The sequence below is a fragment of the Prinia subflava genome, chromosome 2 (genome assembly GCF_021018805.1).
Source record: "Prinia subflava isolate CZ2003 ecotype Zambia chromosome 2, Cam_Psub_1.2, whole genome shotgun sequence".
NCBI lineage: Eukaryota > Metazoa > Chordata > Aves > Passeriformes > Cisticolidae > Prinia > Prinia subflava.
The window spans coordinates 90,359,716-90,386,277 of record NC_086248.1 but is presented as its reverse complement, the minus strand read 5'-3'; the positions used below and the strand labels follow the sequence as shown (position 1 = coordinate 90,386,277).

General features: G+C 41.6%; 2 protein-coding genes and 1 long non-coding RNA gene across 3 annotated transcripts; 1 reads left to right on the top strand and 2 right to left on the bottom strand.

The window, feature by feature from the left end:
• Positions 1 to 2,246: 2,246 nt before the first annotated feature.
• On the bottom strand, positions 2,247 to 8,898 carry SULT6B1 (sulfotransferase family 6B member 1). The gene is given in 8 exon segments (XM_063391775.1): positions 2,247 to 2,414; positions 3,118 to 3,252; positions 3,540 to 3,634; positions 4,282 to 4,405; positions 5,439 to 5,528; positions 5,767 to 5,801; positions 5,804 to 5,867; positions 8,788 to 8,898. Coding segments are annotated over 8 exon segments (822 nt in total).
• Positions 8,899 to 9,154: 256 nt separating this feature from the next.
• Positions 9,155 to 11,579, top strand: LOC134547255 (uncharacterized). Its single transcript, XR_010079426.1, has 4 exons — positions 9,155 to 9,312; positions 10,842 to 10,886; positions 11,136 to 11,219; positions 11,336 to 11,579. It is a non-coding gene; the product is annotated as an uncharacterized LOC134547255 (long non-coding RNA).
• CEBPZ (CCAAT enhancer binding protein zeta) lies at positions 11,237 to 26,561 on the bottom strand. The gene is made up of 16 exons (XM_063390990.1): positions 26,364 to 26,561; positions 24,487 to 26,003; positions 23,185 to 23,416; positions 22,706 to 22,880; positions 21,996 to 22,084; positions 21,491 to 21,544; positions 20,711 to 20,813; positions 19,771 to 19,839; positions 18,019 to 18,085; positions 16,611 to 16,711; positions 15,197 to 15,254; positions 14,006 to 14,214; positions 12,896 to 12,979; positions 12,387 to 12,448; positions 12,219 to 12,300; positions 11,237 to 11,436 (listed from the first exon to the last, which is right to left on the bottom strand). Exons 1-16 carry the CDS (start codon positions 26,517 to 26,519, stop codon positions 11,297 to 11,299), a joined length of 3,198 nt encoding a protein of 1,065 aa, XP_063247060.1. The 5' UTR covers positions 26,520 to 26,561; the 3' UTR covers positions 11,237 to 11,296.
• Position 26,562: the final 1 nt, after the last annotated feature.

Here is a 26,562-nt window from a genome sequence, read left to right as displayed (position 1 = left end):
CCCACCACGGCATTTTTAACACAACAGAACCTGTAACACACAGAAAGCTGCAAAAAAAATCAGTTGACCCTCACACTCACAAACCTTATATTCATTCTTTAATACCCATCACTAGCTGGCAATTACTGAGTATGTGAATATGCCCTGGGAAGAATGTGCAGATCAGACAGAAGGAATTTTAGAATATCACCGATAAAACATTCCCTCAGATAGATAAACAGCCTCATTTTATATAACACTGCTGGTCAAAAGGTCTGTTTTTAAGAATATGTTTAAGAGCAGCCTATTAAGCCTATTGAGACAGGATTTCCTCTTGGACTGCTTTGGAATGCTTCATTGAACTTTAGGTGCACAGGCTAGCTATTACTGATCTATCAGTAATTCAGACAACCTATTTTAACAGGAAGTAATGTTTCTGCTTCAACATCATCCTCAACCAAAGCCTTTTGAACTTACCTTTACTAATTGCTTAGCAATGATCTTGACCCACTGCTGCAGCAGGTACAGCTGAAGCAAATAGCCATGGAATGCTGCTGCATTTTCCAGTGCCTATGTGAAGGTTATAGGGAACCTCAGATTTATTTAAGATAGCTTTAGTGACCAGAAACTTTCACTTGTTTGGTAGTAACCCATTTCATTCTGATATGGCTTGATTTTGTGATTTCTATGTAGGTTTTCCATCCTCGCTGGTATCTCACTTTTGGTTCACTTATTTTAAATGCCCATTATTACTGCTTTTAATTTTGAAAGAAAATTCACAGCTGCATCGATCCTCTCTTCCCACCATGTGAATGCTAGGCTTCAGGACACTGGCATCTTAGCCAGTCAGCCCAAAGGACCAATAGCTCGAGGGTTTTGCACCATCAGTGAGCTGTGCACTGCAATAAACATGGCTAGAACAGGAGAAGAAAAGTAAAGGGTAGTATGTTGGGAAAGACAAACAAGATTTTGTGGAGACCTGAATACCAAATGACAAGATGTTCCTAACTATGCACTGAAGTTAAGCTGTCTTAGTCACTCCCCTGTCACTGGCAGACTTTTAGAAGGGGATTCTCACTGGCTTTGAATGGCTGAGAGTTTGCTGTGTTTGCCATCAGCTAACAGAGTGTGCAGCAGATGCTCTCACAGAGTTCATTTGTGTCAACACCTCAAGTATCCAACACTTGAGTCTTCACTCTGGCCAAGGCACATCTACCACAAGCAATTATTTATCAGACAGAAGCTGAAAACTATAAGAAGACTGTAACCTTCTCTACTGGCTAAATTAGCAACTATGTGCTCATTATCCACACATTCTTTCTCCGAGCTCTTTTTCCTTTGGATTCCTTTCCTTCAGAGATTAAGAAATGTCTCTGGTAAGAAACACAACCAGCTGCCAAAGACTGGTGCTTAACCAGCCTCTCAAGGGAGAAGTGCAGCCTGAAAAGACACCCTTTTTTTGAGGCTGTTCAGTGTTATACCATCTTGTGCACATTGGTCTTCTGGTTCCACCAAAGCACACTCATTCTCTTCTGGACAGCAACAGCTCAAAGCTCTCAGACAGACATCCAGGAAAAGGCCACACCCTGGCTGTGAGATCCTAAGTACTACATACTTCATGAAGTAACCCAAGCAAAATCAAGTAAATACAGACAACCCAGGCAAAGGCTCCATTTCCAGTGATCTCGAACTTTCTAAAGAAAGAAAAACAATATTGCTGAAAGGGAGACAAAATTTTCACTACTGAGTTCCGTTACTTTTTTCTTACATTGATCAGCACACAGAAAGGAGCAAAATGCAACTACAAGACTTGCTGAAACTTCATTTTACACTATCAACCTAGAAATTAAAATTATATATTAATCCCATGAACTTAGAAATTAAGAATCAAAATGACACTTCATGATTGCTTTAAAACACCTCTTCGAAAATCACTTTCAACCTACTGAATATATTTCCAATTATTTCAGCAGATTTAATTACTGCATATATATTCCACACAGGATTCTACCAAAGACAAGAAATCAAAGCCAAAAATCAGTGTTAAAAACACAGGAGGCTAAAGCTCCACTGGCTGTTCAAGAGAGCTCAGTGGCCTTCAATGATACTAACTGCACAAGCAAGGACTGCTTGTGTAAATTAAGCCAACAGAAACAGGCTTGCAAATTGCATGTATATTTAAAATTTTTAAACTGGATGTTGTCCTGGTTTCTGTTTTATTTCATAGAACAGCCTGAACATTCGTGGTATTTTTCTGCAAAGGATATTCAGGCCTTGCAATACATGTCATATTTAAACTTCACTCCCAGCTAAGCTACTTCTAAGCACACCACAGATTTGGTAGCCAATTTCTGGTTCTGAGCTTCAGCGAAAATATTCTTCCAGTCTCCAAAAACACCTTGAATATAAAGAAGAGGAAATTATTACCCTTGACTCTAACAACCAAAGAGTATCATTTAAAACAAAAGACTAACTTTTCTCTCTTACATTTCAGATTTTTTTTCCTGTAAGAAAAAATCTCTGACAGAAGAGTACAGAAAGCTCAAAAGTGATTTTTAACTGCAAGAGCTTTATTTGTTGCAACCAGACACTGCTCTAAGCTGCAGTCTACCTTTAATCTAGATTTTGGAGAGCCCACAGTTGGGGACTGTCTGAGGTTCTAGCCTGATCCATGGCTAAAAAACACAGATCATTCTGTGGAGCATCTGGATTCTATGAGTTGACTGTGGTCCACAGGCAATCCTGAGGGTTATTTAGAAAACCCAAGAAAGATCTGTGGAGGCACACAGTCTACTGGCTATCCCCAGTAGAAGAGGCCAAGATAAAACTCTTCTTTGTTTTAGCTGGTGCTTAGTGCAATGCACAACGGAGGGTGTGCTACTTGTAGGGCACTCCTGCTAATCATATTATATGGGGCTTTACTGAATGGTACTGGTCCTTGGGGTGAAATTAATTGAGATTCCTGAAGCACAATTAGTGTTTCTTAAACAACACTCAGCCTTGACAATTATACATAATTATTAACCATCTGTTGATCCAAATTCCTGGTTCCTGTTCCTGTTTCCTACCACGAAGAGCTACCGTTCACTGCTCTGGCAAAACACAAACAAATTTAAGTTCATGCAAAAGAATCAAGACAACAGCACCATGAGTCTCCTGAGTTTCAATACTCACTAGCTGGAAAGTGTGCCTTCCTGCAATGGCCTGGATCTGCTCAGCTGTTGGTGAGAATCCAAAGAATGCAGCTATCTGCTTTACACTGGCAGCCAGGTTCTGAAAGCAGTACAGTGAAAGCCACACGTGCAATAATGCTTTCTCTAAAAAATGGAGTTACCCACTTGGGATGTGCATAACCATCATCTACTAATTTCATTCACTGTTTTCTGTGTACATTTCTGTTTTCCTGGAGCTCTGCTTCCATATAGCCAGACTCAACTTGTCACTAAAATCAACTTGATTTTGCTCTTTCAGAAAGCTGTGCCATTTCCTCTTAATTTCAGCAGATTTCAAGGAATGGGCTCAGATGTGTTTCAGCTGTCAGTAAACAGCATCTGCTTTACCCCTTTCAGGTCTTCATATATTATGATCACAGTATTCTTACCTTCAGTGTGTTTGTTCCAGGTGACTGCAGGATCAAAACAGGATCCCCAGCTGAGTGTAAAGAAGAGAAAAAAGCATTGGTGTGACCTTTCCTTCTAACTGGGTACTTTTTTCTGTACAACTGAAGAAGTGCCTTTTGTTGCCCGTTGGTTACATCAATGTAGACAAAAAGAACAGCCTGTCCTTTCCATGGTATTGTCTGTACAAGAGAATGACAGAGGCTTCCTCTGAACTTTTGTAGGTAAACAGTTTCCACATATAAACATGAATCTCACTGTGTGCTTCCTTTCTGTGACTACACTGTCATGTAGCAGCCAAAGCCTGACATCAGCCTAAATCTAAACTATGGGTTGCTAATGAGGAATTTGGCCTAACGTGGAGAAACAGTAAAGAAACAAACTGCCATTTCATTAACACTTGGAACCTGCAGCATTTCCTCCAACACTAAAGGGCAGAATGTTGACCCAATGCTGTTGTCCAGCTGCTGTGCAATTCCCTCGCCCTTTGCTAGAAGAGCAAATCCCCAGAAGCAAAGCATCTTTTGGACATTCTCCCCTCTGGTATTCAGCTGCCTCCTTTATCGTGACATAAGGCCATCAAGAAATTAATTATGGCACAGCTGTTTTCCCACTGGCCCCATTCAGTTGTTTGTAAAATACTTTTTCTGTTGCTTTTCCAGCTACAATCAGTATCTGTAAAAATGCAGATCTGTCATGAATCCCGAAAAGAACTCATCACTGGAGCTGTAACTGGGGACACTTGGCACATTGTTATGGAAATGGAAAAATGAAACAGCTGTATCTTTAGGGTTTCAAAACAACATTATCTGGAGTGGGAGAAAGAAGTCAACAATTTTAGATCACTCATTTACCCTGGCAACCAAAGTGAGAGTATAACCAAACATTTTGCAACCAATAACATACTGGGATCTATAAAATCTTTTTTATTAACAAAGACAAATTCTTTTAAATAAAATAATTTATTAATAAAGTACAAAATTATAACATAATCATCATAAGGACCTTATCACCCCTTCTCAGGTTTATGTCATGAAGCAACTATAGAAAGAAGTAACTGGAAAAACTGTAATATTGTCATTGAATACTATCCCATAGCTACCTGGGAAATAGTAATGAACCATTTGCCAACCTCCTGTCAGGAAAAGCTCCTTTGGAAAACCACAGCTGTTACAATCATCTCCCATTTTTCAATAATTTCCTTGAAATTTTTAAGAGACTGTAATCCTCAGAGAAGTACACCCACTTCTGAAAAGACATTATACACATTAAATATTAATTATATTTGATTACTATTAAATATTTTTGCCACATACATTTTATTTCTTCCTGCCTCATGCAGGAAAAAATAACAATAATACATAGAAAAAAATCTCTATCCCTTAACCAATTATTTGTTTCCTCTGTGGTGCATCTTAGAAGTACAAAGTATCTGGCACTGTTCAGTGACCAAGTACCAGAAACGCTGAAGTTTTAACCTCATGACTCTTTGCAAGGAGATAGGCAATGTCCCAGAGACACTGCTGCCCATTCATTCCCATCATGACTGAGCATAGAAAAGAGCTGCATAAAAAAGGAAATCGAGACACTCCAGCTATTTCAGAGCACTGCAACAGCTCCACCTATGTCCTTGCTCATGCCAACTCCAACAGCCCTAAGGCCACTGTAAATTGTAGGGGGTGCTAAGAGAGCCCAAGTATCATGAGACTCCCACTGACTCCATTGTTCTCCCTCAGTGCCACCTGCTTGGATGCAAAACAAGGATGTGGCCCCAGAATCAGTCTTGCACACTGATACTGTCAGAGAGATGAGGCTTGTTCTTGGAAAAATAAAAAAACCCACCATAACTCTTTCCTTGAAAATAGACTTGGGGAGGCAATTATAATTCAGATGTGTTATCAAAATCTTTAGAGATGGAATCTATTTTATCCTCTTCAGAATTAAACAGAACCAGAAGAGAGAACTTTTTTTTTACACAGGTGCAGCAATAATTTGTGAGAGTTGTCTGTGTGAAGGAGCCCCTAATCAGAAGGCATTAGTCATCCAGAATTATCTTCTTTCCCATCTCAGGAGAAATAGTCTTCCTTGCTGCATGACTTCATTTTAATAAATTTTGTACAGGAGTGAGAAAAAACAGTTTTAAATGGTTTAACATTTTCTTTTCACTAACCTGATATTTACCTGGATCTCCACATTTAATAAAATTACTTCTGTGCTTACATGTATACCCTGGACAATTGTAAATATCACATAATTTAAAATCTAGATAAGCTATTTCATATCTGCACCAAGAAACCCAGAGAACAAAATAAAACATGTCAGAGGTTTCAATAAGATGTCAGAGCCTTCTCATTACAAAACTTAATTCAGCACAACAGTCATCAAATGACAACACCAAAGCACTCAAATGATGATAAACAATGCTTTCCATTAATGAGATCCTCAGCAGTGCTGTAACTGTGACCTTCCTGACTCATTCATAACAGGAGGCAGAACTGACCCAACAGTGCACTTGATACTTTTTTAAATACGTTCATAACATAGTGACAGAAAATGACAGGAGCTTTCGTCTTTGATGGAGAGACACATGGGAAGATTCCGGATAGGAGAAGGAAGGAATTAGCAAGAAACTCCATTCATTCTGCTGAGGGAAGTGTCTGCCTCTCTCTGCTGCCCAATCTCTAAATTCCCTGCTGGCTTCTCAACCATACGAGCCATCCCTGGGAACTACGGATTCCTGAAGATCCACTGTCTTTAATCCCTACTTCAGCAATAGTCCTTTGCACCAATTTCTCTCTCTCCTACACACACCTGAGTTGGGGAAAACCTTTAGTATAGTGAGACTTTGCTGTAATTTAACCTTCATAATACTTAACAAGTAAAAGGAATGGAGATAATGTTACAGCTTTAAGAAACAAAGCTTTTGAATGGCCTTAACACAAGCTCCTTCTTCACACATGTCCATGACCACCTAAGCATGGCAACAGCTAAAGAGTTTGAGCCCAGCATGGAAAACACCCAAGAAGCTGGAAGAGGAAGCCAGACACCAGGGCTCCTCAGCTCAAGAGGGAAAGAGACCTGCAGAGTATTTTTATTTGTGCCTGGTGACACCATGGCTTCGTGGGTCCAAGCGTCACATCAAGGGGTAACAGGGAGCCCAGCAATTTCTAGTTTCAGACTGGGGCAGGTAATCTTTCCTTTTCATTCTTTTTCCTCTAGCCTTGCCTTTTTTCACCATGATTTGCAAGCTATAGGAAATTAGGGCTAGAAATCTATTTAGCACGGTTTTAAAATGTAGAAGTAAATATCCAAATGGGAAAAAAATCCAAAATATTTACCTGCAGATTGAAACCACGCTGCACTGCACAAATGCACAATTTTCTCTCCCTTTTGCTTTTTCATTTCTTCTGTGAAACCTACAGGCTTTCCCACCAGAGTGCCTACCAGGTAACAAGGTGTTGCATTCCTCAGCAAACCATGGGGAGCTGTGTACCTCCTTTCCTAGTGAACAACTGACAGTGGTCTTCAGTAAAATATTCCCCAGCTGAGCCACCACAAACTGTCCAACCTTAACAGTGTGAGATCTCTTTTTTTTTTAATCTACTCATCTTTGGCCTGAGCAGGAGAGGTATACTGAGTTACTAAACCTCAGAGAAAACCTGTTATCATGTCTCCACACTTGAATTCTTCCAACTGTGAGAAATAAAAGCCAGTGTCACGGTATGAGAAACAAACTCTGTGTAGGTCCAGCAGGAGTCTGGACCCAAACCCAAAGGGACTATGGGCTCCTTAAAACAAGGATGCATATTTCACATTTTGTGCCTGCTCCCTCCATTTTATTCAGCTTCTTACAGTTCAGTGTTCTGTCTCACGGCTGCTACAAATTCACCCTAAATACACTACACTTTCTTTCCCCATCACAACTTGCCAACTCATGCAAATTCTATATGCTAAATGAGACCCCAACCTAGGACCCTCTCTGGTTAGAGCTGCAACTGCTACATGATAATGCCATGAATTCCTTTCCTGGATCCATGTTTTCTCCAACAAACCTAAGCTTCTGCTGCTTGGCTTGATCCTGTTCACTTAAAATCCTCAGAGCAGGAATTACTTTACTAAGAAATCCCACTGAGTACAAGCAATACTTGCACAGTCAGCCACCAGGGAAAAGAGAATTGGAAAATCAATCACCCTGTAAGAATGAGCAGCAAAAATATTATATCTAATCTTACAAACCACTAGCAGAGAGGGAAAAAAGCATCTTACAAAGAAAATTAAGACCTTATTTAGAAAAATCTGAAGAGCTTTTATTTTGGCAATAAAGTCAGTTCCAAAACACGAGTTAAGAGCAATATGAATAATAGAAGACAACAAAAATTAAAGGCATAAGATGAATGTATCTTTACAAACAGACCATGTGAATCTGCTTGTAGATAGGGCTAGGAACTTAGGGAAGAAACAGAAGAAACTCTATGTTACTATCAACACACACTGTTGCTCAGCCAAGGCTGCGGTAAATTCCTGATCCTAGAGAAAAATAACAAAGACTTAATAGAATTATGAACAAGTTTTTCTTTCTTCTATATAACAAAAGGGGGGTGCATATTAGAGGAGAATACACAGCAGGTGATTCATGAAGTCTGTACCTTCCAAGTACGTCAGCCAATGGTGAAAAGGCAGAGAAATATGCAGTCAGAAATTTAGGATAAAAAGGGGGCTGCATCCCCCAAAGATTTGAGACCCCATGGGAAATGCCCAAGGCCTTTATTCGAATAAAGTTACAGGACTCCTCTGTTTCCTTTTTGGACATAAACCTCTGGCATGGTGGATTAACTTTCCTGACACTTGGGAGACACAGATTATTTATTTCAGAGTTGCACAAACTTGAGTGCTCCAAGGTATTCCACAAATCAAGCACACCAACTACCAAAAGTTTTTACTTTATACTATTTATACAGTTCAGTGAACTAAGGAATTAGTGTTCATTGGCTGCAAGTGACATAGTTCCCTTATTTATTAGTCTTCTATCTTCTCTTGGCTAATGATTGCCTCGCTTCTCCTGTGAATCCGACAACATGCTCAGTGTCTCTCTTCTTTGGGGTCTGTGGTTCTCCTGGGTCCGTGGCCGTGAGTCGGTGGTCACAATCTGCCCCTGCCATAAATTACCCTTCATCCAGCTGAAGCTGTTTACCTTACCAGTTTCTTCCTTATCTTGGGGGTTCTGCTGGATGTCTTTGTGGCCCATAAATGCTGCATTCTTTGTGCCCACTATCATCAGCTGTCCATTCTTCTCGCCTGGCATTATTTATCTCTCCCTAGGTCTGCGATTACCGAAGCATATCGGGCCCAGGACCTTAGCAAGGCCATTCTACCGACAAGTGATTCGTATTTCCAACACCTGGCCATGGCTTAGTGCTGTCCTGCTACCCGCTATCTGCCTCACGGATTAATCTCTTTTCTCACTGATTAGGCCGGACACACACCAAAGACGCCCTTTCCCGAGGACATTTTCACCCCGCTCGCAGCGCTCGCTGCGGGGCGGGCGCGGCCCTGGCGGCGCGGGGCGGCCGCGGGCGGCGGCGCCTGCGCAGCGCCGGGCGGGGAAGGCGCCGAGGCCCGGCCATGGCGCGGTGCGTCGTGAGGGGGCTGCTGCTGCTGGAGGCGGTGGGGCTGCTCGGCGCCCTCCTGCTCTACCGCGCCATGGACCGCAGCCAAGGTGCGGCGGGGCGGGCGGGACCGCGCCCCGGCGGGGACGGGGGCGGGCAGGGGAGGCTCCACCGCGCGGAGGCCGCCCAGGTTTAGTAAGGAAATCCTGCCGTGTGGGGTCAGGAGTTCGGCTCGGGTGAGTGCAGGCACCACAGGGCGGCTGTTGAGGCCGAGGACGTGCCTCTGAAGAGCGAGGTGCTGTTCCAGTTTTACAAACCTCAACCCGCGAGCAGTCCTTGGGCAGGCAGCACGCCACCACACAGGGAACAAAGAGGAATCCTGCGCGGGTTTGTAGTAACAGCACCGGGCCAGATAAGGATTTAAAAGGTTTCGGGCTGTCCGTAAATGAGGTAGGAGTTGCTCAGTCCTGTTTGAGGTATCTGGTGTGGAGCCCCCGAAGGGATGCCCCGGCTGTCTGGGTCTCGCATTCTCTGTGATTTGACATTTCCCAGGCTGAGGACAGACCCGGCTGGCAGGAGGCGCCTCCCGGATTATTTAGCTTCTGTCCCTCAGGTCTCAGATTTACGACTCGGTGCCCAGGTGACACAGAAAGAATAGGCAAAACGCCAGTTTGGTTACTACACGGAGGTCTGCTCTGCAGAGCAGCGGCCCTACCCTGTGTGCAGGGCTCAGCAGTGGTTCGACAGATCTGTGTCCCTGCAGGAAACAAACCTGCCCTGCTACCTGCGAGCCAAAAGGCAGCCCCTGCTTTGGCTGCAAGGACAAGAATCCACCCAGTTCAGCAGTGCTGTGGTCTTCGTGCCAAGTACCAGCTGAGCTTCACCTGAACATCAGTTTGCATTGTTTGCCAGGATCCAGATGATGTCGGGCTGTTAAATTTCAGCCATCTTTGCATTTTTATTAGAAAATACATGTAACAAACCCATGGAGAACAGATGTTTTCAGCCTATTGTTGTAACTTGGTGCTGGGCGTTCATCTTTGGGGTTTTTTCTCCTCTTTTTCAGCTGTGGTTCCTAGTTCTTATATGTATTAGCATATTTTCTTCAGTTGCAGTTCTGTAAGGTGCAGTGAGCTAATCTAACAGCTCTGTGAACTCAGAGTGACGCTTTTATTGCTTTGTGTTAGTACCAGAATGGGAAATATCCTTTTATGAGCTGCTGTAAATAATTAAAATAGCAAAAACCTGTTGTGATTTTCTGCTGGGTTGTCTCTCAAGCGGCCCACGGAACGATTCAGTGAACATCTAAATCTGTACAAGGAAGCAAAGCAGTTTTCCCTGGTTTTATCTGCATGTGAGAGGCATGCAGCTTCCTGTGAATCTGTAGCGTGGACTTGCTGATCACAATTGTGAGGAAGCTCAGAAAACCCTGTGGTGATGGGGCTGTACATATGAGTAACCTGAATACAGTCTCTGAAACGATTTTTAAAAAATAAATTCCTGTCACATTATTTAATGGTGGCTGTAGCTGAAGAGCTCAAACAAATTTTGATAAAACACATTGTTAGAAAAATAGTGCATTTAATTATTCATCTCAGCATATGCTGGGAAAGTAACTGTGATTTATCTTTCTTGTCAGATTTCAGATACACCATGCAGAAGAGATTTCCATCAATTCTGGAAGGTGAGTTTGTAGTCGCTGGCTTCAGAAGGGTGGCTGAAGCTTCTGTTGCATCTTAATATATAAAACCAATCTTAAGGTTTTAAGGATGGCTTAAAACTTTCCTCAGGAGACACTGCAGAAGTGTTTATTGCTAAGGCATGGCTGGAGTGTCAGTGTTGGAGGGTTATACACTGAATAAAACTAGCCACAAAGGGGCCGCTCATCAGCTAAGTCTAACTTAGGGCTGACATGGCTTTTCCTATTTTTCAGTTTATTACAAATCCAATGAGTGGTCTGGAATTCATGGCATAAGGGAGAATGACCAGATGACGTGGTTAAGCAGCAAGAACTGAAGTAAGAAAGACATGTGATTAAATAAAAAACTGTTTAAGAATAATTATTTTTAGAATGTCCACATCAAGACGTCCAGTTCATCGTCTTGATTTCTTGCCTTTGTACTTGTTTTTCAGCCCTCTGTGCCTGAACTGTTTCTTCCTTTTGATGATGCTTTTCACATCCCTGTTGTGAAGCCACTTGTCCCGCTCTATTTCCCACTGGATCTGTTTGACATCTGTAGGAGGAAAGGGGAGAAATAAGGAGCCCATGGATACATCTGACCATGATGCGGCATACAGATGAATTATGTAAAAGTTAAAACTTGACTATTGTATTTATAAAAGTTAATAAAGTGCAAACTGCCTTTTTTTTGAGAAAGCTGTGGATTTTTTCATTTCACAAAACAAACCCTACCATCTCAGAGTTTTAGACGTTGCTTTGTATTTTACTAATGCTAGACACATTTTCATTAGGAGCAGTGTTTGAGTGCTCCTAACATTTTTCAAGTGACACCAGCAAGACTTGTAACAGCTTTATAAGGCTTTATTCAGCCAGCTTATATACACAGGTAATTCATTAGAATTGTTTTGGGGAAACTACTGATACTGCAAGGAGACAGTCCAGTAGGTAGGTAAAGACAGCAATACCTTATGCCTTCCCTTCCCAAGGAATCAAGGACACTTTACCTGAGCAGAATTCACACAAATGTTTGACAAAGAGCATCCTGCCTGTCCCTATTTAGTGTGAAAGGGCCAACAACAGCCTCTCCCTCTTTTCCAAAGCCTTATTCACTCCACTGCTCCCAGTTAATATTTAACGCTGGGCGTCTCTCGTCACTGGAGTGAACTGTCACATCATACTGATGCTTAACTGGTGTCCTTGCTGTGTGGTTTCTGACCCTGTATTCCTGCTAAAGGTGGTTCATCTTTTAAAGTTCATCTTTTTACGTACAGAACCTGAAGGGAAAGAAGTGGATTCCAGAACTACAAGTGCCTGCTCCTTGCAGCCTGTACTTACTCGCGTTATCTCTGTTGGCCATGGCGTTCAGTCCGATATTGTCAAACTGCGACCCAGCATTCTCATCCAGCAGATAGCCAAACTTTAAAGAGAGAAATTTTAGTATTCTGTCACAAACCATCAGGTAAAATGCTTAACCAATTTTAGTTAAGCACTGATCAAACTCACCTCTTCTGCAGATGCCAGTATACCAGCGTCTTGGAGTTTTCTCTTCTTTCCTCGGCTGGATCCTTCAAAGAAAGAGTATTGCTCTTATGAGACACAACTTCAAGTTCCCAAAGACACTAAAAGTTTTACCAATTTTTAATTTTCTAGAACTTTTCTTAATGAAATCATCTGAATTAGCTATGTTGCAAATCTTTGTTCCCCACCTCCCCTAAAAGAAAAGGAAAAGAAGAGTTTCCAACCAAGAATTAAATAGCACAAATCAAGTGTAACAGATGCACAAACCACCAGTACAACTCCATCCTTCTTCAAAATTCCTCCTTCAACTCTCATCACTTCAATAGCAGATTGTTACTCTCAATTATGCTGGTTGGGGGACAACTTCCTTTTCATTTATGGTTTATTCAAATCTCAACCTAGATCCAAAATCTAATAATCTACTATAGTAAATCCCTCGATTCTAAAGGTTTCTGGACTATTTTATTTGTATTAAGCTTTCAGTGTTTTCTTACCTTCCAGTGATCCCGCAAAATTCCTATCTTTCTTTTTCTTGCCCTTTTTACTGATGGATTTCAGTTGCTTGTCATCGTTTGACTCTGATAGGAAAAAAGCCCAAATACATCAGTCTGCAACTTTCACACCACGTATATGTAATTAAAGTGCAGCAGAGACTACAATTCCTTTTTAGGCCTATTTGTCATAATGGTCCAACTCTTTAAAAGGAAGTGCACACAAGCAAATCTAGCATTTCCTCAAGCTGGACAAGTAAAAATTGGTCTGTGGTGTGCTGTTCTTTGTTTTTTCCACAGCACCAGAAGGGAGTGATACTATGATACATAAAATACAAAAGTTAAAAGCAGGCGTTAGGTAAACCTCGAATGTCTGCATGCTAAGTTTGCTGAAATAATAATCTCACAAAAGATTGTGTTAACAACTGTATGAACAGTTTACCTCCTCTACCCTCAGTCATCTTCCTGTGACCTTTAGTTACTTATTGAAATGCTCCATTAATATGTGCTGTTCCAGCCACATGCACTTTTATTCTGTGTACACTCTGCTTCTCAGGTGAAAAAATAAAACCATGCAGGTACAAGAATCAGTTACTACTACAGTGGTAATACCAACTTGAGTGCACAGCTGTAGTACAAGAGTAAGCTGCTACTTGTGAGACAGCCATTCCAATAAAAGTTACCTCATCAGAAAAAAAAAAATTAAAAAAAAAAAAATAATCAGCATTAACTATGTCTAACGAAATACAAAATTTATCAATTACCAGAGCTTTTTATTTTTCTCCTTGAGCTCTTTTAATATTTCTGCCTACTGAAGCCAGTTATTTGTGTATAAAGCTACTGTTGTTATGCCATTTTTCAGCATGAAAGAAACACGTCTCATTTGGAAGTTTCTATACCCAGACACCAAATTCCCACTCTCACCTAGGAGATTGTGCCAGAAATGCTTCTTTTAAGACTCCACTGTACGGAGAAGGACTTGTCATTTCTTTGCTTAAAAGCCAAACTTCCCAGCTAGGTAACTAAACTGGAATCTGCATATGTAGTTACATATTAGATAACCAATTTTTAAAGCTTTTTCTTCTCGTTTTTCGGTAACAAATGGCACTTTACCTAGGTTGATATCATCATCAGACACATCCATAAATACACCTCCCTCTTCATCCATATCCTCTTCGAAGTCTTCCTCCATACTTCCTAAGGAGACTTCCTCATCATCCAGGTCGCTGAAGTCATCCTCATCATCAGAATCCTCCCAGTCAGCTCCAGATCCTTCACCGCCTTGGCCTTTCTTGCCGCCTTTGGGATTTTTCTTTATATTACTAAAAGAAGATGTAACAAGCTAAGCACTTCATCTGGAAAAATACTGTTTGCATCTAGATGACACCTCTCTACTGGCAAACACTATGTTAGGAAAGTTCAGCATAACTGCAAACTACTGCAAATGCAGGCTGCGATCTAAAATATACACATTATACACTCAGGTATGTCTTCAACATTATAGGCATAGGTAGTTGTATTATAAAAGTCAATTATTTTAAGAAGTTCTGGAGAGAATCCTGTTCTGAAATTAGAAATGACAGCTTCAGTATTTTATCTCCTCTTTGCATATGCTCCTTTTCAGAAAGTCTTTTCTGTAAAACACACAAACTGCTCTATTCAACATCAGTCAAGATCACAGAAATGTCTCAGGTTTCAGTAGGAGTTTAGACTTTGATTCTGTGGTTGCCTCAAGGGAAAAAGTTTCTGTGCAAACCCAGCCACTGCATTATAGACACTTTGAGTAAAATAGAAGCTACTCAATCATTTACAATTGGACTCGATGAACTCCTTTTCCACCTCAGTGATGCTGTGATTAATGAAAGTGCTGACTTCAGGAGAACTGAGCTCTGTGACTCTGGGCCTCACAAAACCTGTTAACTGTGTTAGGTCCAGTTACAACCAGTCCTTACGGCAGCAGTGCCACTGTGCCTCATTCTCCTTCCTTTTGTACTTGGTAATTCTCAAATAGAAACCTGAGACAATGAAAAACAAGACTTTACACTGCTTACTGGGTCACTCCATTGCATCAAACAATTCATTAAGACAAACCAATACTACAGGTCTCATTTAAGGACTGTAAGCATCCTAAGGTCATCATGAACTATTATGGGACATGCAGAAAACCTGCCTTACTCAGAGTAAATCTGATATTGCCTTTTTTGCAAGGTGGTATTCTGAGTCATTCTGAAAAAGGTCTATCTAAGAGTAAAACTGTATGTAGATATTAAGACAGGAGGTGTAAGAGCTAATCTGCAGTCTTACCCAGCAAAATCAAGGTCATCCTGGTCAACAACAGCATTATCAGCAGCTTCGAAAGTATCTAAGGAGACAGCAAAAAGTTATTACTACAAAGAAATATGCAAGTCATTGCATCCAGCAAATACATGGACCTGCTGGAGCAAGTCCAGAGGCCACAAGAACGACCAGAGAGCTGGAACACCTCTGCTAGCATTGAAGTTGTTCAGCCTGGAGAAGAGCAGGCTTCAGGGTGACCTTGCTGCAGCCTTTCAGTTCCTACAGGATGCTACAAGAGAGCTGGATAGGGACTTTTGCCAAGGGCAAGTAGTGACAGGACAAGGGGGAATGGCTTCAAACTGAAAGATAGTTTAGATTAGGGAAAAAACTTCTTACTGTAAGGGTAGTAAGGCACTAAAAGAGGTTGTCCAGAGAAGCTGTAGATGCCCCATCCCTGAAAGTGTTCAAAGTCAGGTTAGATGGAGCTCTGAGCAACCTGGTATAAAGGAAGGTGTCCCTGCCCATGGCAGGAGGGATGGAATTGAAGATGGTCTTTAAGCTCCCTTCCAACCCAAGCTATTCTATGATTCTAGCACTGCAAAATATCTAATTTTCAGATATAGGGTCATTATTTTAAGCTTCTGAATTTATGAAGCAAATTCTCATTAGAGATAAAAGACAAAAGCAATTAGTAACAGATTCTTGTCATATCTAAGACAACATGATTTGAGTTATTAAGAACCCTGATAAAATAATGTAGAATTCTCTCAAAATACTCTACAAAATAGTTACCGAGAAGTAAGTGAAGGTTTTTTTAAAATAAATGTAAGTAAAATTTGAAAAATAAAATAATGGACATTTTCTGGTACACTAACAAATTCAAATTCTGGAACAAATCATACACTAATTCCAAAGCAAAGTATGTGCTACAGGAAGAGCTAAGGCTACTGCAGAAGTTTGCCAGTGACCTCATTGAACTCATAACCTCATGAAAGATATTAGAAACTATAAGAAAAAATGTAAGCAAGCCTGAAAAGGCCAAGCAGTAAAGAAAAAATAGGGGCAAATGTTACATGCTCTTAGAAAGGGCCACTCAGACTACATTAGGAAAAGAACAAAAGGGCATGAACGGCCACTCATGAGTGTAAGTTCACAATCAGACAAGTTCCAGCCACTCAAACAAGCTGACTACTGCAGTGGTGGGAGGACACTTTCCACAAGGGCCTCTTGCACAAACAGCCACCCAGCTGGCTCACACAGCAGACAGCCAGAACTGCTGTCTGCAGCAGCACAAAGAGCAACTGGAAAGACAGCTCTCTGCCACTCCCATACTCCTCTGTCTGGTGCTTTTACACAATATGAACTATAAAAAGGATAAATTAATAATTTGAAAAATCTGGGAATACTGGGATAGTTACTGCAAGGAATAACACAGCCTTACCCAGTACCCTCTCAAATTCATCATCATCCACGTCTTCCACACTTTCTTCATCATCCAGACGCTTTTGTTTCTCTCTCTTCTTATCGAACTTGGAATAAAATCTGAAATAATATATTGCTCTCAGACACAAAATTACAGGGTATGATCTTTATGACTTTTTAAATAAAAAACCTGCGAATTGTTTCCCGTGTATGTTGCCAGCTGGAAACTTTAGGTGCTGGTTTCAAACACATCTAAAATCAAGAGATTCGTACTTCCTCTGTTTTTTAAAAAATCAATCACTACTGTAATATTTACAACAACTAAATTTCACTGGCCAAAGGTGGCAGATGTTATTTTTAACATAATGAATTTATAAAATAGCATGACAAAGATGTAAAAATCTGCCTTAGACTGAGAAGGAAGAAAGGATCAAATTCAACTTGAATATAATTGTGAAAAAAGAAAGAAGACATTCACCCATCAAGTTTTATTAAATTTTCTCACATAGCCATCTTCTTTGGGGTCCTAGTTTTATCTTCTGTCAGCTATTTTCATCTTCATTTCATGTTAAAGAACCACCAAATGAAGAAGGCAATTTTGACCATATAAAAAAGAGCATTTTGTACAGAAGACTTTAAATGTGTAATCTCAGGTTCAGCCATCTTCAGTGTAACAATACTGTTAACTTTTCAGACAGGGGCATGTTTGTTAGATGCTTTTCTTTAATCTCAAAACTAACACAACTACTTTATATATTTATTAGTAGTATATTCCTCAATATTATAGTATCAATTAATTTACAACAAATGAAGTTAATTCAAATAATAATTTCCTAAGGAGACACAGATAATCAGTATTTTGATCTAATAAAACCAAATTTTTGCCAAATGCCTATCACTTCAATTTTAGTACTACACCTGCATTTTTATCTCGTAATCTCAAAGGAAATTCAAAGAAACAGAAAGAACTATAAGTAATAAAAAACTAATACTCTGAGAAGTAGCTCCTCTGACTTGCTTTTGCTTTTTCTTTCTTTTGCCTTGTTCCATTCTAATAAGCTTTGATGCTAATAACATAAGCTGTACTCCAGCTTTCATTATATACATCTCTAATGCAAAAGAATTACAACCCACAAGATATTCATCATTACCCATTACTTAAGGCTTCTCTATTATGTCTGCTTACTTAATTTATTTAAACTACAAGCCCCAATTGCCTTTGTTCATAGGTGATATTCTTTCCTAAGCACTTTTGACAAATGTTAAAATTATGTCCAAGAAAACGCTATCATCTTAAAGTGACCCAAATTAATCAAAATATGCAAATACTTGAAGTGCCAGAGAATACTTACAAAATGCAGTGAGTTTTAATGGCACTGCATTTAAAAAACAACACTTAAAATGAACATTCACAAGTATTCCATTACCTGTGAAAGAACACTTCATCCACTGGGATTTTGCTTTCATCTTTGGTCCGGAATTCCTTACTGTTGACTGCAAGAACAAAAAAAAGGAACTCATTTTACCCCAAGTTGAAATGCTGGTTATTCTTTCCAGGGGTTCAGCAGCACACACAGACAGAAGCAGATACACACTGTCATCCAGTCAGTAATGGGGAGCTTATCTGAAAACCTCTTCAAACTGACACAGTGCACACGCTGTACTGCAGTGTGAAGTATGGAAAAGACCCTATGGAAAACCTTGAGTGGCACAGCCCTAACCAGGTTCTCAGTTATGTATCACCAAGGCAGGGGGATGCAATCACCTACAGCAGGAATACATTTAAAAAAATAAAAAGAAAGAAAGTAGGCAGCAAGATGAACTTGCTGCCATGCACTAAAACACTGGAATTATTACATCCACCCAGCACTCCCTGCTAGTAGAAATGCTTGTCAGGAGCTGCAGGGCAAGACCATGTGCCAGCTGAGCACACTGAGGAAGGGATCAAGCTTCAAGCTGCCTCCATTTCTGAGGAACTGAGGCAAAACATGTCACTGCAACAGCAGATCAACCAGGGTAAGGAACAGGTTCCCTGTGAGGAGCTTTTTACCCTCTCACATTCCCCTTCCCTCCTCCTCAGAAGTAAATCAAAAGAAAGGCTACAGATTATCTCAGCGGGTACAGACTGAAATAATTTCTAAGTGACATAGGTCCAAGATTCTGAAACCAGATCAGCACACTCACAGAAGGACTCTTCAAATAAACAGCAGAAGGTACCAGAGGATTTGCAATCTAAGCTCCCTACACCTAAACAGAGATCAGCTACATGCAACAACCGCAGACTTGTGTAGCCATATTAATATATCCATATTTTTGTATCATGTTTCACTTGTAAAACACTTAAATTACCCAAATTCTGTCCTAAACCCTCAGTCTGCTCCTTCAACCCAGAATAAACTAAAGAATGTGGCAAAGAGTATAAGCTAAAATTTCTATTGTCAGCTTAACCAGCCATAAAACCAGCCATAAGAGTACATCAGTACTTGCTAATCTGCATAACTAAAGCCTCTTTGCAACACAACAGACCCGAAGCTGGTGGAAAAGCACATCCCTGGGAATGCTACAGACTCTGCCACAGAAGATGGTACCTCTTCTGTCCTCGAGCAGCATGTTTTATTGATAATTCGCTTTGGTTTTTTAACTGCTGGTTGTTACACCAAATCCTACTCCTGATTGTTGGAAACAGTGGGACTGGACAAAAGGCAGCTTATTTCTGGAGACAGGAAGACTCTTAGCAAAATAACAGTGATAAAGATACCTTACACTCATCCTAACAACAGCTGCAGCTGTGGCATTATATGGAGTAATCTGTATCATTTGATGAAACAACTGAATGGGATTTAAATAATTACACAGATCCATTTTTCTGGTATTTTAAGCCATTTTTCAATCATAATGAACAAAATAAAAATGGCTATAGAATAACTGGCTTTCTCCACATCATTTTTTCTTCAAATGATTCAACAGATCCAAAGTTCCATCTGTGAAGATTCCAAACATCCTTACAAGCAGATGAGGTCTGACCCAGAACATCAGGCATGACCACTGCACCCTGATGGATGGCACCTTCCTTTATTGCTAAGACAAACAGCACAGACAGTGCAGGCAACACATCTACATCAACTAACCAAGGATTCTTCAGTCATCACAATCTTAACTGACTTAAGGGGCTGACTTACCTGCAAGATTCTGCATATCCTTCATAAACTGCTTCTTCTTCGGCTGCATTACCACGCTGCTGGTGTTTTCTGTATCAGAATATAAATCAGAGAGGAATTTTTATTTTATGACTATTGATACAGAACTGTTAGGAGCAGCTGACATACCAGTGGGTTGTGCTGCCATCCATAATGACCTCAAGAGGCTGGAGAAATGGGATGACAGAAACCTCCTGCAGCTTAACAAGGGCAAGGGAAAGGCCTGCAATGAAGGAGGTACCAGTACACACTGGGGGCTGCCCAGCTGGAAAGCAGCTTGGCTAAGAACACCCTGGTAGTCCTGGTGGACACCCAGCTGACTGTGAGCCAACACTGTGTCCCTGCAGCAAAGAAGGCTGATGGTTTTCCTGGCACTTGTCAGACCACACTCAGACCCCCATGCCCAGGTCTGGGCTCTCCAGTTAAGGCAGACATGGCCATACTGGAGAGGATCAAGTGATGGGTCACTAAGCTGATGAAGAAGACTCCACCTGAACATCTGGAAACACTCTCTCGCTGTGAGAGCAACTGTGTGCTGGCACAGGCTGCACAGAGAGGCAGAGGAGTCTCCGCTCCTGGAGACATTCAAAAGTCATCTGGAAAGGCTGCTCTAGGTGCCTGTGCTTGGGCACATGACTTCAGAGGTCCCTTCTAGCCTCAGCCATTCTCTAGTGTTTACACCTCCCAGTCCCTTGCTTATTCCTGCCAAGTGAGCAGCTCTGCAGTGCCGGAGTGAGGGGCAGCGGGATGTGGCCATCAGCTGGTTCTGGGTTGCTGACATCTCTCTCTCGCAGCCCTGAAGACGGATCCCACTCCTCTGTTCCACCACATGCACCCCAAATACCTGACAGGGCCAATCTGAGAGGATGAGAATTTGTTCAGCACCTATAACCAAGCTCACACGGTACAGAGGGGTGCCTACCTTTGCCTTTGCTGAGTTTGGGATTTCTGTACACAAAGCGATCCAAGAATCTCATTAACGTGAAATCCTGCAGAGGGTCACCGGAGTACTGAATGTGATTCCCCTGAAAGAAGGAAAATGCCAAAACCCATGAAGGTCTTCATTTTAGAAAGACACCATCTAAACACAGAGGACTCAATCACTTCAAGAACATGAAAACATACTTTAAAAAGATAAAGACTTGGAGATACTACAACACATAACCCTGAGCAGGTTCTTCTTTCTGCAGTTTCACTGTTTTCTTAACTAAACCACACCTCCCTTGCTTTGTTTCAGTGATGAACTGCCTTGCAATGTGCCATGCTAACAGCAGTTAATACTCAACATCATTTCAATACCATATATTCAAATGAAACATAAATATTTTAAATACGTATTTGTGAAAAGATTGAGTGGTTTTGGTACCACAACAGTATTTAAAAAAGAATTTCCCCCTGGAGTAAGGTTCTCCATATTTAAAAAAAAATTAAATAAAAAGATACAAAAAACCTCTAATAAAGCTTTAAGAATCATATAATACCTATATTTGCACAAAATTAAAACATTTGTGAGCAGCCTCCTTTACATATAATGTTGTAATTCCATGAAAAGCTTGGCATTTCAGAGTATGATAGAGTTCTGCAGAGCTGCTAGTTACCCACAAAGTGCAAGGAGACTTTGTAATGTATTTTCTTCAAATGGCAAAAGACACCTAAAATAAAATATCAAACTTCAAAGCAACAAGCTAGCAAAAGCACTTACTTCTAGAATTGTTTTTGCAAACAGGGCCACAGACGGATGAAAATGTTCAGAAAGCTGAAAAACATGAGTCATTCATTTATTTCTAATTTAAAAATATGTTGTAAGACCACTCTGTGACTTGCCAAGTAACAAACATACACACAGTAATGCAAGGCTGATGAAGCACTTTAACAACTGAATAACTTCAAGTTCTAATCTTTTTATTTGCATTAAATACGTTTTCTTCTACAATTTAAGTCAACACTAAAAAGCTTTAATGATCAAAGCTAAGATCCAATAGTTAAAAAATATTATTACTGTCCAAATCCTCACTCAAAAACTTCCTATTCCCTACTCAAGAATATCAGTATTGTATGGAACACATACTAAAGCTGAACAGCATGTTAACCTTAACCCTTCTCTTGTTACTCAAGGAGCTGCTTCAAGAATAACCAATTTCCTTTTGCTCCCTTCATACAAGGGCCACACTCACAAACACAGCAACAGCAGTGCAAGGCAGTCCTACCTTCTTCAGTTCCCAAAGGCTGGTATTTTCAGCACCACAGTACAAAGGGCTTCGGTGCATGGGATCATAGGAAGCTCCACTCTTCCTGCCTGAGCGGTGATGGGGAGCAAAACAAATCTTCTCAGGCAACTTTACAAGAGTGTTATTCTCATTTCCCCACCACAGTAATGCTGCCCACCACTCCCAGCTGGGCAGGCCAGGGCTTCACCTGGCAGCAGGAAGAGGCTGTGTTAGCTGCCCTTCATGGACAGGTGCACAGGCTGAGTTCCTACCTGCTGCCAAGGAAGGCCCTGAAAAGCCCTGGCCTGTGCCAGAAGCCTTCAGGGAAAAGTGAAACTGGGCACAAGTTCCAAGCTGGACAAACTGTTCTAGCAGGCTTCACAAGCCTGAGAGCAGCTACACATCCTAACCTTGGCTACACTGCTTGGAAGGTGTTTGAACATACAAGCAAGGAATTCCAAGCCTGTTAAGAGCTAAGGTACAAATAATGTATTTATTACAAACTGCATCAAGTGAAATACACTAGTCACAGAGTCTTTTCATCACTGCTGAGGTAACAGATACATTGCTCTGACTGGTTGCTTTTAACCAAACTTCAAAATAAAAACTAAAATAATGTTTAAATGACTTAATCTTACAAGAACTCTTGATCAACATGTCACTGTTATGGACTCTTAGCTGCTAAATTATGTATTTTCTTGCTGATTTACCTCCCATATTCAGATGATGCACCCACGAGGCTGATGAATTTGAATTATTTGTTTTAGCAGAACTTTCCATTGTACTTCTCTTTTCATCTTCTACTTCTTTGTCAGCATCCACAAATTTTTCCTCATCCTCTACAGCCTCTTCTTGATCCTTGAAGCACTCTTCATCATCTGACTCCTAAAAAACAAAAAACATTAGCAAACAGCTTTTCCTTTCCAGATTTACTCTGATTTTTTAGAAAAATGCACATAAAGTTCTTAAGCTACTTATAAAAATAAAAAAATGATGGTTGATGTTTAAGAAATACAGATTTTTTTGTCCTTGACACAGCACTTAAATTGAACTTTACTACAACTGTAATGGTCCCTCCCCATCTCAAGAAACATCTTAGCAAACGGTGACTAATAAACAGGTTAGGAAAAGGTGCTTATGGAAACAGCTCTTACAGAAAAAGCGAGGAGACAAAGAAATAATCTTATACCACGTGATCCTGTAACTGGACCCTTAACTCAGGTTTGACTTTCAGCAGCTCAGACAGAAGGTACAGGGTTCCACAAATGAAGGGTGGCATCTGTCCACACGTGACTTGAAGCAGCCTCTTCACAAAGGCCTTCACACGCCGCAACACCACGTCTGCCTTCAGGGACTTGTAGACAAGATTGAGGAACATGGATGGCTTCGCGCACGTGGCTAAAGCAGGATCTAGAAGCTTCCTGTAGGATACACAGGAGAGATTCTGCTGATTGTCACAATGCACACAGGAGAACAACTGCTATTAACAATTACCTACATTTTTCAAAGTGCCATCTAAAAAACTGGTGATGGTTTGCTCCTCAGTACTCAAAACCATTAAGATCAACCCTGAACTGTTAAGAGCTGTCCTATTTTTGGACACATTTGAGACACTGAAGATTAAAAAAAAAAAAAACCACAAACCTGCCTTAGTAAACAAAACAACTGCAAGAAAATAAAAAGAAACTGAGTTCAAATGAAAACAGTTTTAAAATTTGAGACAGTCAGTGTTAAGAAACTAATTTGATTTGTTCATATGTTTAAAAAAATAGAAAGCAAATGGTTAAAAATCAGCACACTTCACAGTCAGATCAGACATTTGCACTCACAAGTTCATTTTCTACTCCAGTTTTTCCCAGGCCAGGCACAGTAAGGCCCTTATTAAATACACTGCACATTCACAGGGAACCTGAACTCCCTTTTTTAAAAAAATCAGTAACTTCCCTTTGGTTATCTAAACAGAAACCTGTAAGGATCCTATAAAGAGTCTAAACAACCAGCTGGGACAAGAAAAAAAAGCACTATTTTTATAACACAAGGCTTTCCAGCTACACAAATTAAATCATCTAAAAATTTAAGATAGTATTTCTCCTCCTCAAAATAAGGGGAAAAAAAGAAAAAGATTTTAGGCTATTTACAGGCCTAATTACTTTACAAGCTAGTACCTGTAGAAGTGATTTCAGAAGAAATAGTTATCAATTAGTTTCAAATAACATCTGGTAGTAAAGCAAGCCACCAGAAGAGTGGCAAAGGATGAAATGCACATGTGTTCATTGTAGATAGGACCTATCACTATCTTTTGTTTTTATCCTCGTGTTAAATGAAAGAAATGACATGCATTTTCTTCCAGCTCCTACAAAACATCAGAAATTTTCACCAGTGGAACACAAAACTAGCAAGATGTTAAAAGCAAAGTGTTTCTACAACTTTAACTTAATGGTGACTACCTCTTAAAATGAAATTTATATGAAAATGCAACCCTGCCACTTACTTGTACAGTGCTGCATAATACCTGTCCGACACAGTCTGCTGAGAGTCCATCACTTGAAACAGCAGCATCAGGGCCTGCACACTGGTACTGAAGTTCACAAGGTGCAGAACTTTGAACAAGGTGTTCATCTGCTCTTTCACCTTCTCATCACCAGTCTCAGCGTAAGGGTAAGCTCTGTTTACCCCACAGAGAAGAGCACTGAGCATTTTGGATTCAACATCCTTTTTCTTAATGCAGTTCCGGAAAAAGCAGAAGTACAAAGCTATCAGCTTGTTAGCCAATGCACTTTCCTCATGACTGAGGACTATCTGGTTTAGAAAGCAGATAGCATAATACTGAGTTTTCACATTGATGTTGGAGCGGTACAAAAGCCTCTCCACCTCACTGCACACCACTCCCTTCATATTTGGGTGCTTGTGAAGCAACGTCTCTAAAAGGTAAGAGGCTTTGGTGGCGACCTTGTTCTGAGGGTCACCCAGTTTATTCACTAGCAGAACCAGCAGGGCTTTCTCCTGCTCGGGCTTGTTACAGAGCAGCTCATGGGCCACTGCCAGCGCCCGGGATTTCGTGGCTGTCACACAGTCGTGGCTCAGCGTCTCCAAGGCCTGCACGAACTCTGCTATCTGCAGCTTCAGGTGATGCTCGAAGTACCAAAGGATCAGCCGCCTGTCCCTCGAATCCCTGTTGCCACTCGACATCTGCACGATGTTGTTGAGCGGCCGCTGCGAGAAAGACCACAATTTCCGACTGTCTGGCAAGATATCTGTAATGAGAAGCTCCTTGAAAGTATCTAAAGCCATGAGGCTCTGCTGCCTGCTGCCCTTTTTCTTTATGAGGTTTATCAAGTTCTCAACAAACTGGAGACTGTGGACGGCACTGTCCTGGATGAGAAGGGTCATCGCTGCCATCCTGTCAGCCAAGGTTCCTGAGGACACAACAGTTTTAATCCATGCCGAAGAGGCCCCCTTCTGATAGTCTGTCTTATTCTTAAACAGGTTTATCTCGTGTTCATACAGCTTCTGGGCCAGGGCCTTATACTTGGACACCAGTGTCTGATTCTGCGGCTCTGGGGAGAATTCATTGGTGTATTCCAGATCATACCACTTGCCCCCTGGTTTGACCAGGATTGCTGGCCTAGCATGAAATTCAAAATCTTCTTCCAGCCTATCTTTCTTTGCCAACGGCTGTTGGCCCTGATCACCGCCAGCCTGCTTCTTTTTGCTGTCTTTCACACTGCTTGCCTTTTCCTTTCCTTTTTTTTCCTTTTTCCCCTCTAGTGAAGGACGATTCGTTTCCTTCTTGCTCTTCTCTTTCTTTGGAGGCTTCTCTTTCTCCTTGCTGCCACCATCATCCTCATCCCCCTCCACCACCAGGCAACTCTCTGCATACTTGTGGAGCCCCAGGGAGCTGACGAACGCCTCCAGCTCCCCTTCCTTCAGGTCGTCGATCGTGTCCTTCTTGCCGCCGTCCACCATCTCGCCCTGCTCGTCCACGGCACACAGCATGAGGTAATCTTGCTGCAGAGACAGGGCACAGCTGTCACGGGCAGAGCTGGGGCAAGGTTTGCCAAGACTCCCGAGGGCTCCCCAGAGAATCCCTGAATGGTTTGGGTTGGGAGGGACCTTAAACACCACCTAATTCCAACGCCCTGGACCAGGTTGCTCAGAGCCCCGTGCAGCCTGGCCTTGGGCACTTCCAGGGATGGGGCATCCACAAGTTCTCTGGGCAACCAGTCCCCGTGCCTCACCACCCCCTGGGCGAAGAACTTGTCTCCCACATCCGCGTGGGACCCGCAATCCTCGCGTCCCGCCAGGGCCTATCCCGGGATGGGGCTCCCGCCGCCACGTGCCCCCGCTCCCTGCCGCCCGCTCCCGTACCTTGGTGCCGCCGAGGCGCAGCACCTCGTCCAGCGTGAACTCTCCCTCATCTCCGCCTTCTGTCTCTTCATCACCGTCGTCATCGTCCTCCTCGCCGCTGTCGCCGCCCGCCTTCCTGCGGTCCCGCACGCCGAAGTCCCAGAGTGCCGCCGCCATCGCCGCCCGCCGGAAGGGCCGCGGCGCGCAGCGTGACGCGCGT

Excerpts from the sequence above, each read along its gene's own strand:
- CEBPZ (XM_063390990.1), bottom strand. The coding sequence starts at position 26,519 with ATGGCGGCGGCACTCTGGGACTTCGGCGTGCGGGACCGCAGGAAGGCG. Across the intron at positions 14,215-15,196 it reads GATGACCTTGATTTTGCTGG|TAATATAAAGAAAAATCCCA; the intron begins GTAAGACTGCAG and ends ATCTTCTTTTAG. Across the intron at positions 12,301-12,386 it reads TACTGGCATCTGCAGAAGAG|TTTGGCTATCTGCTGGATGA; the intron begins GTGAGTTTGATC and ends CTCTCTTTAAAG.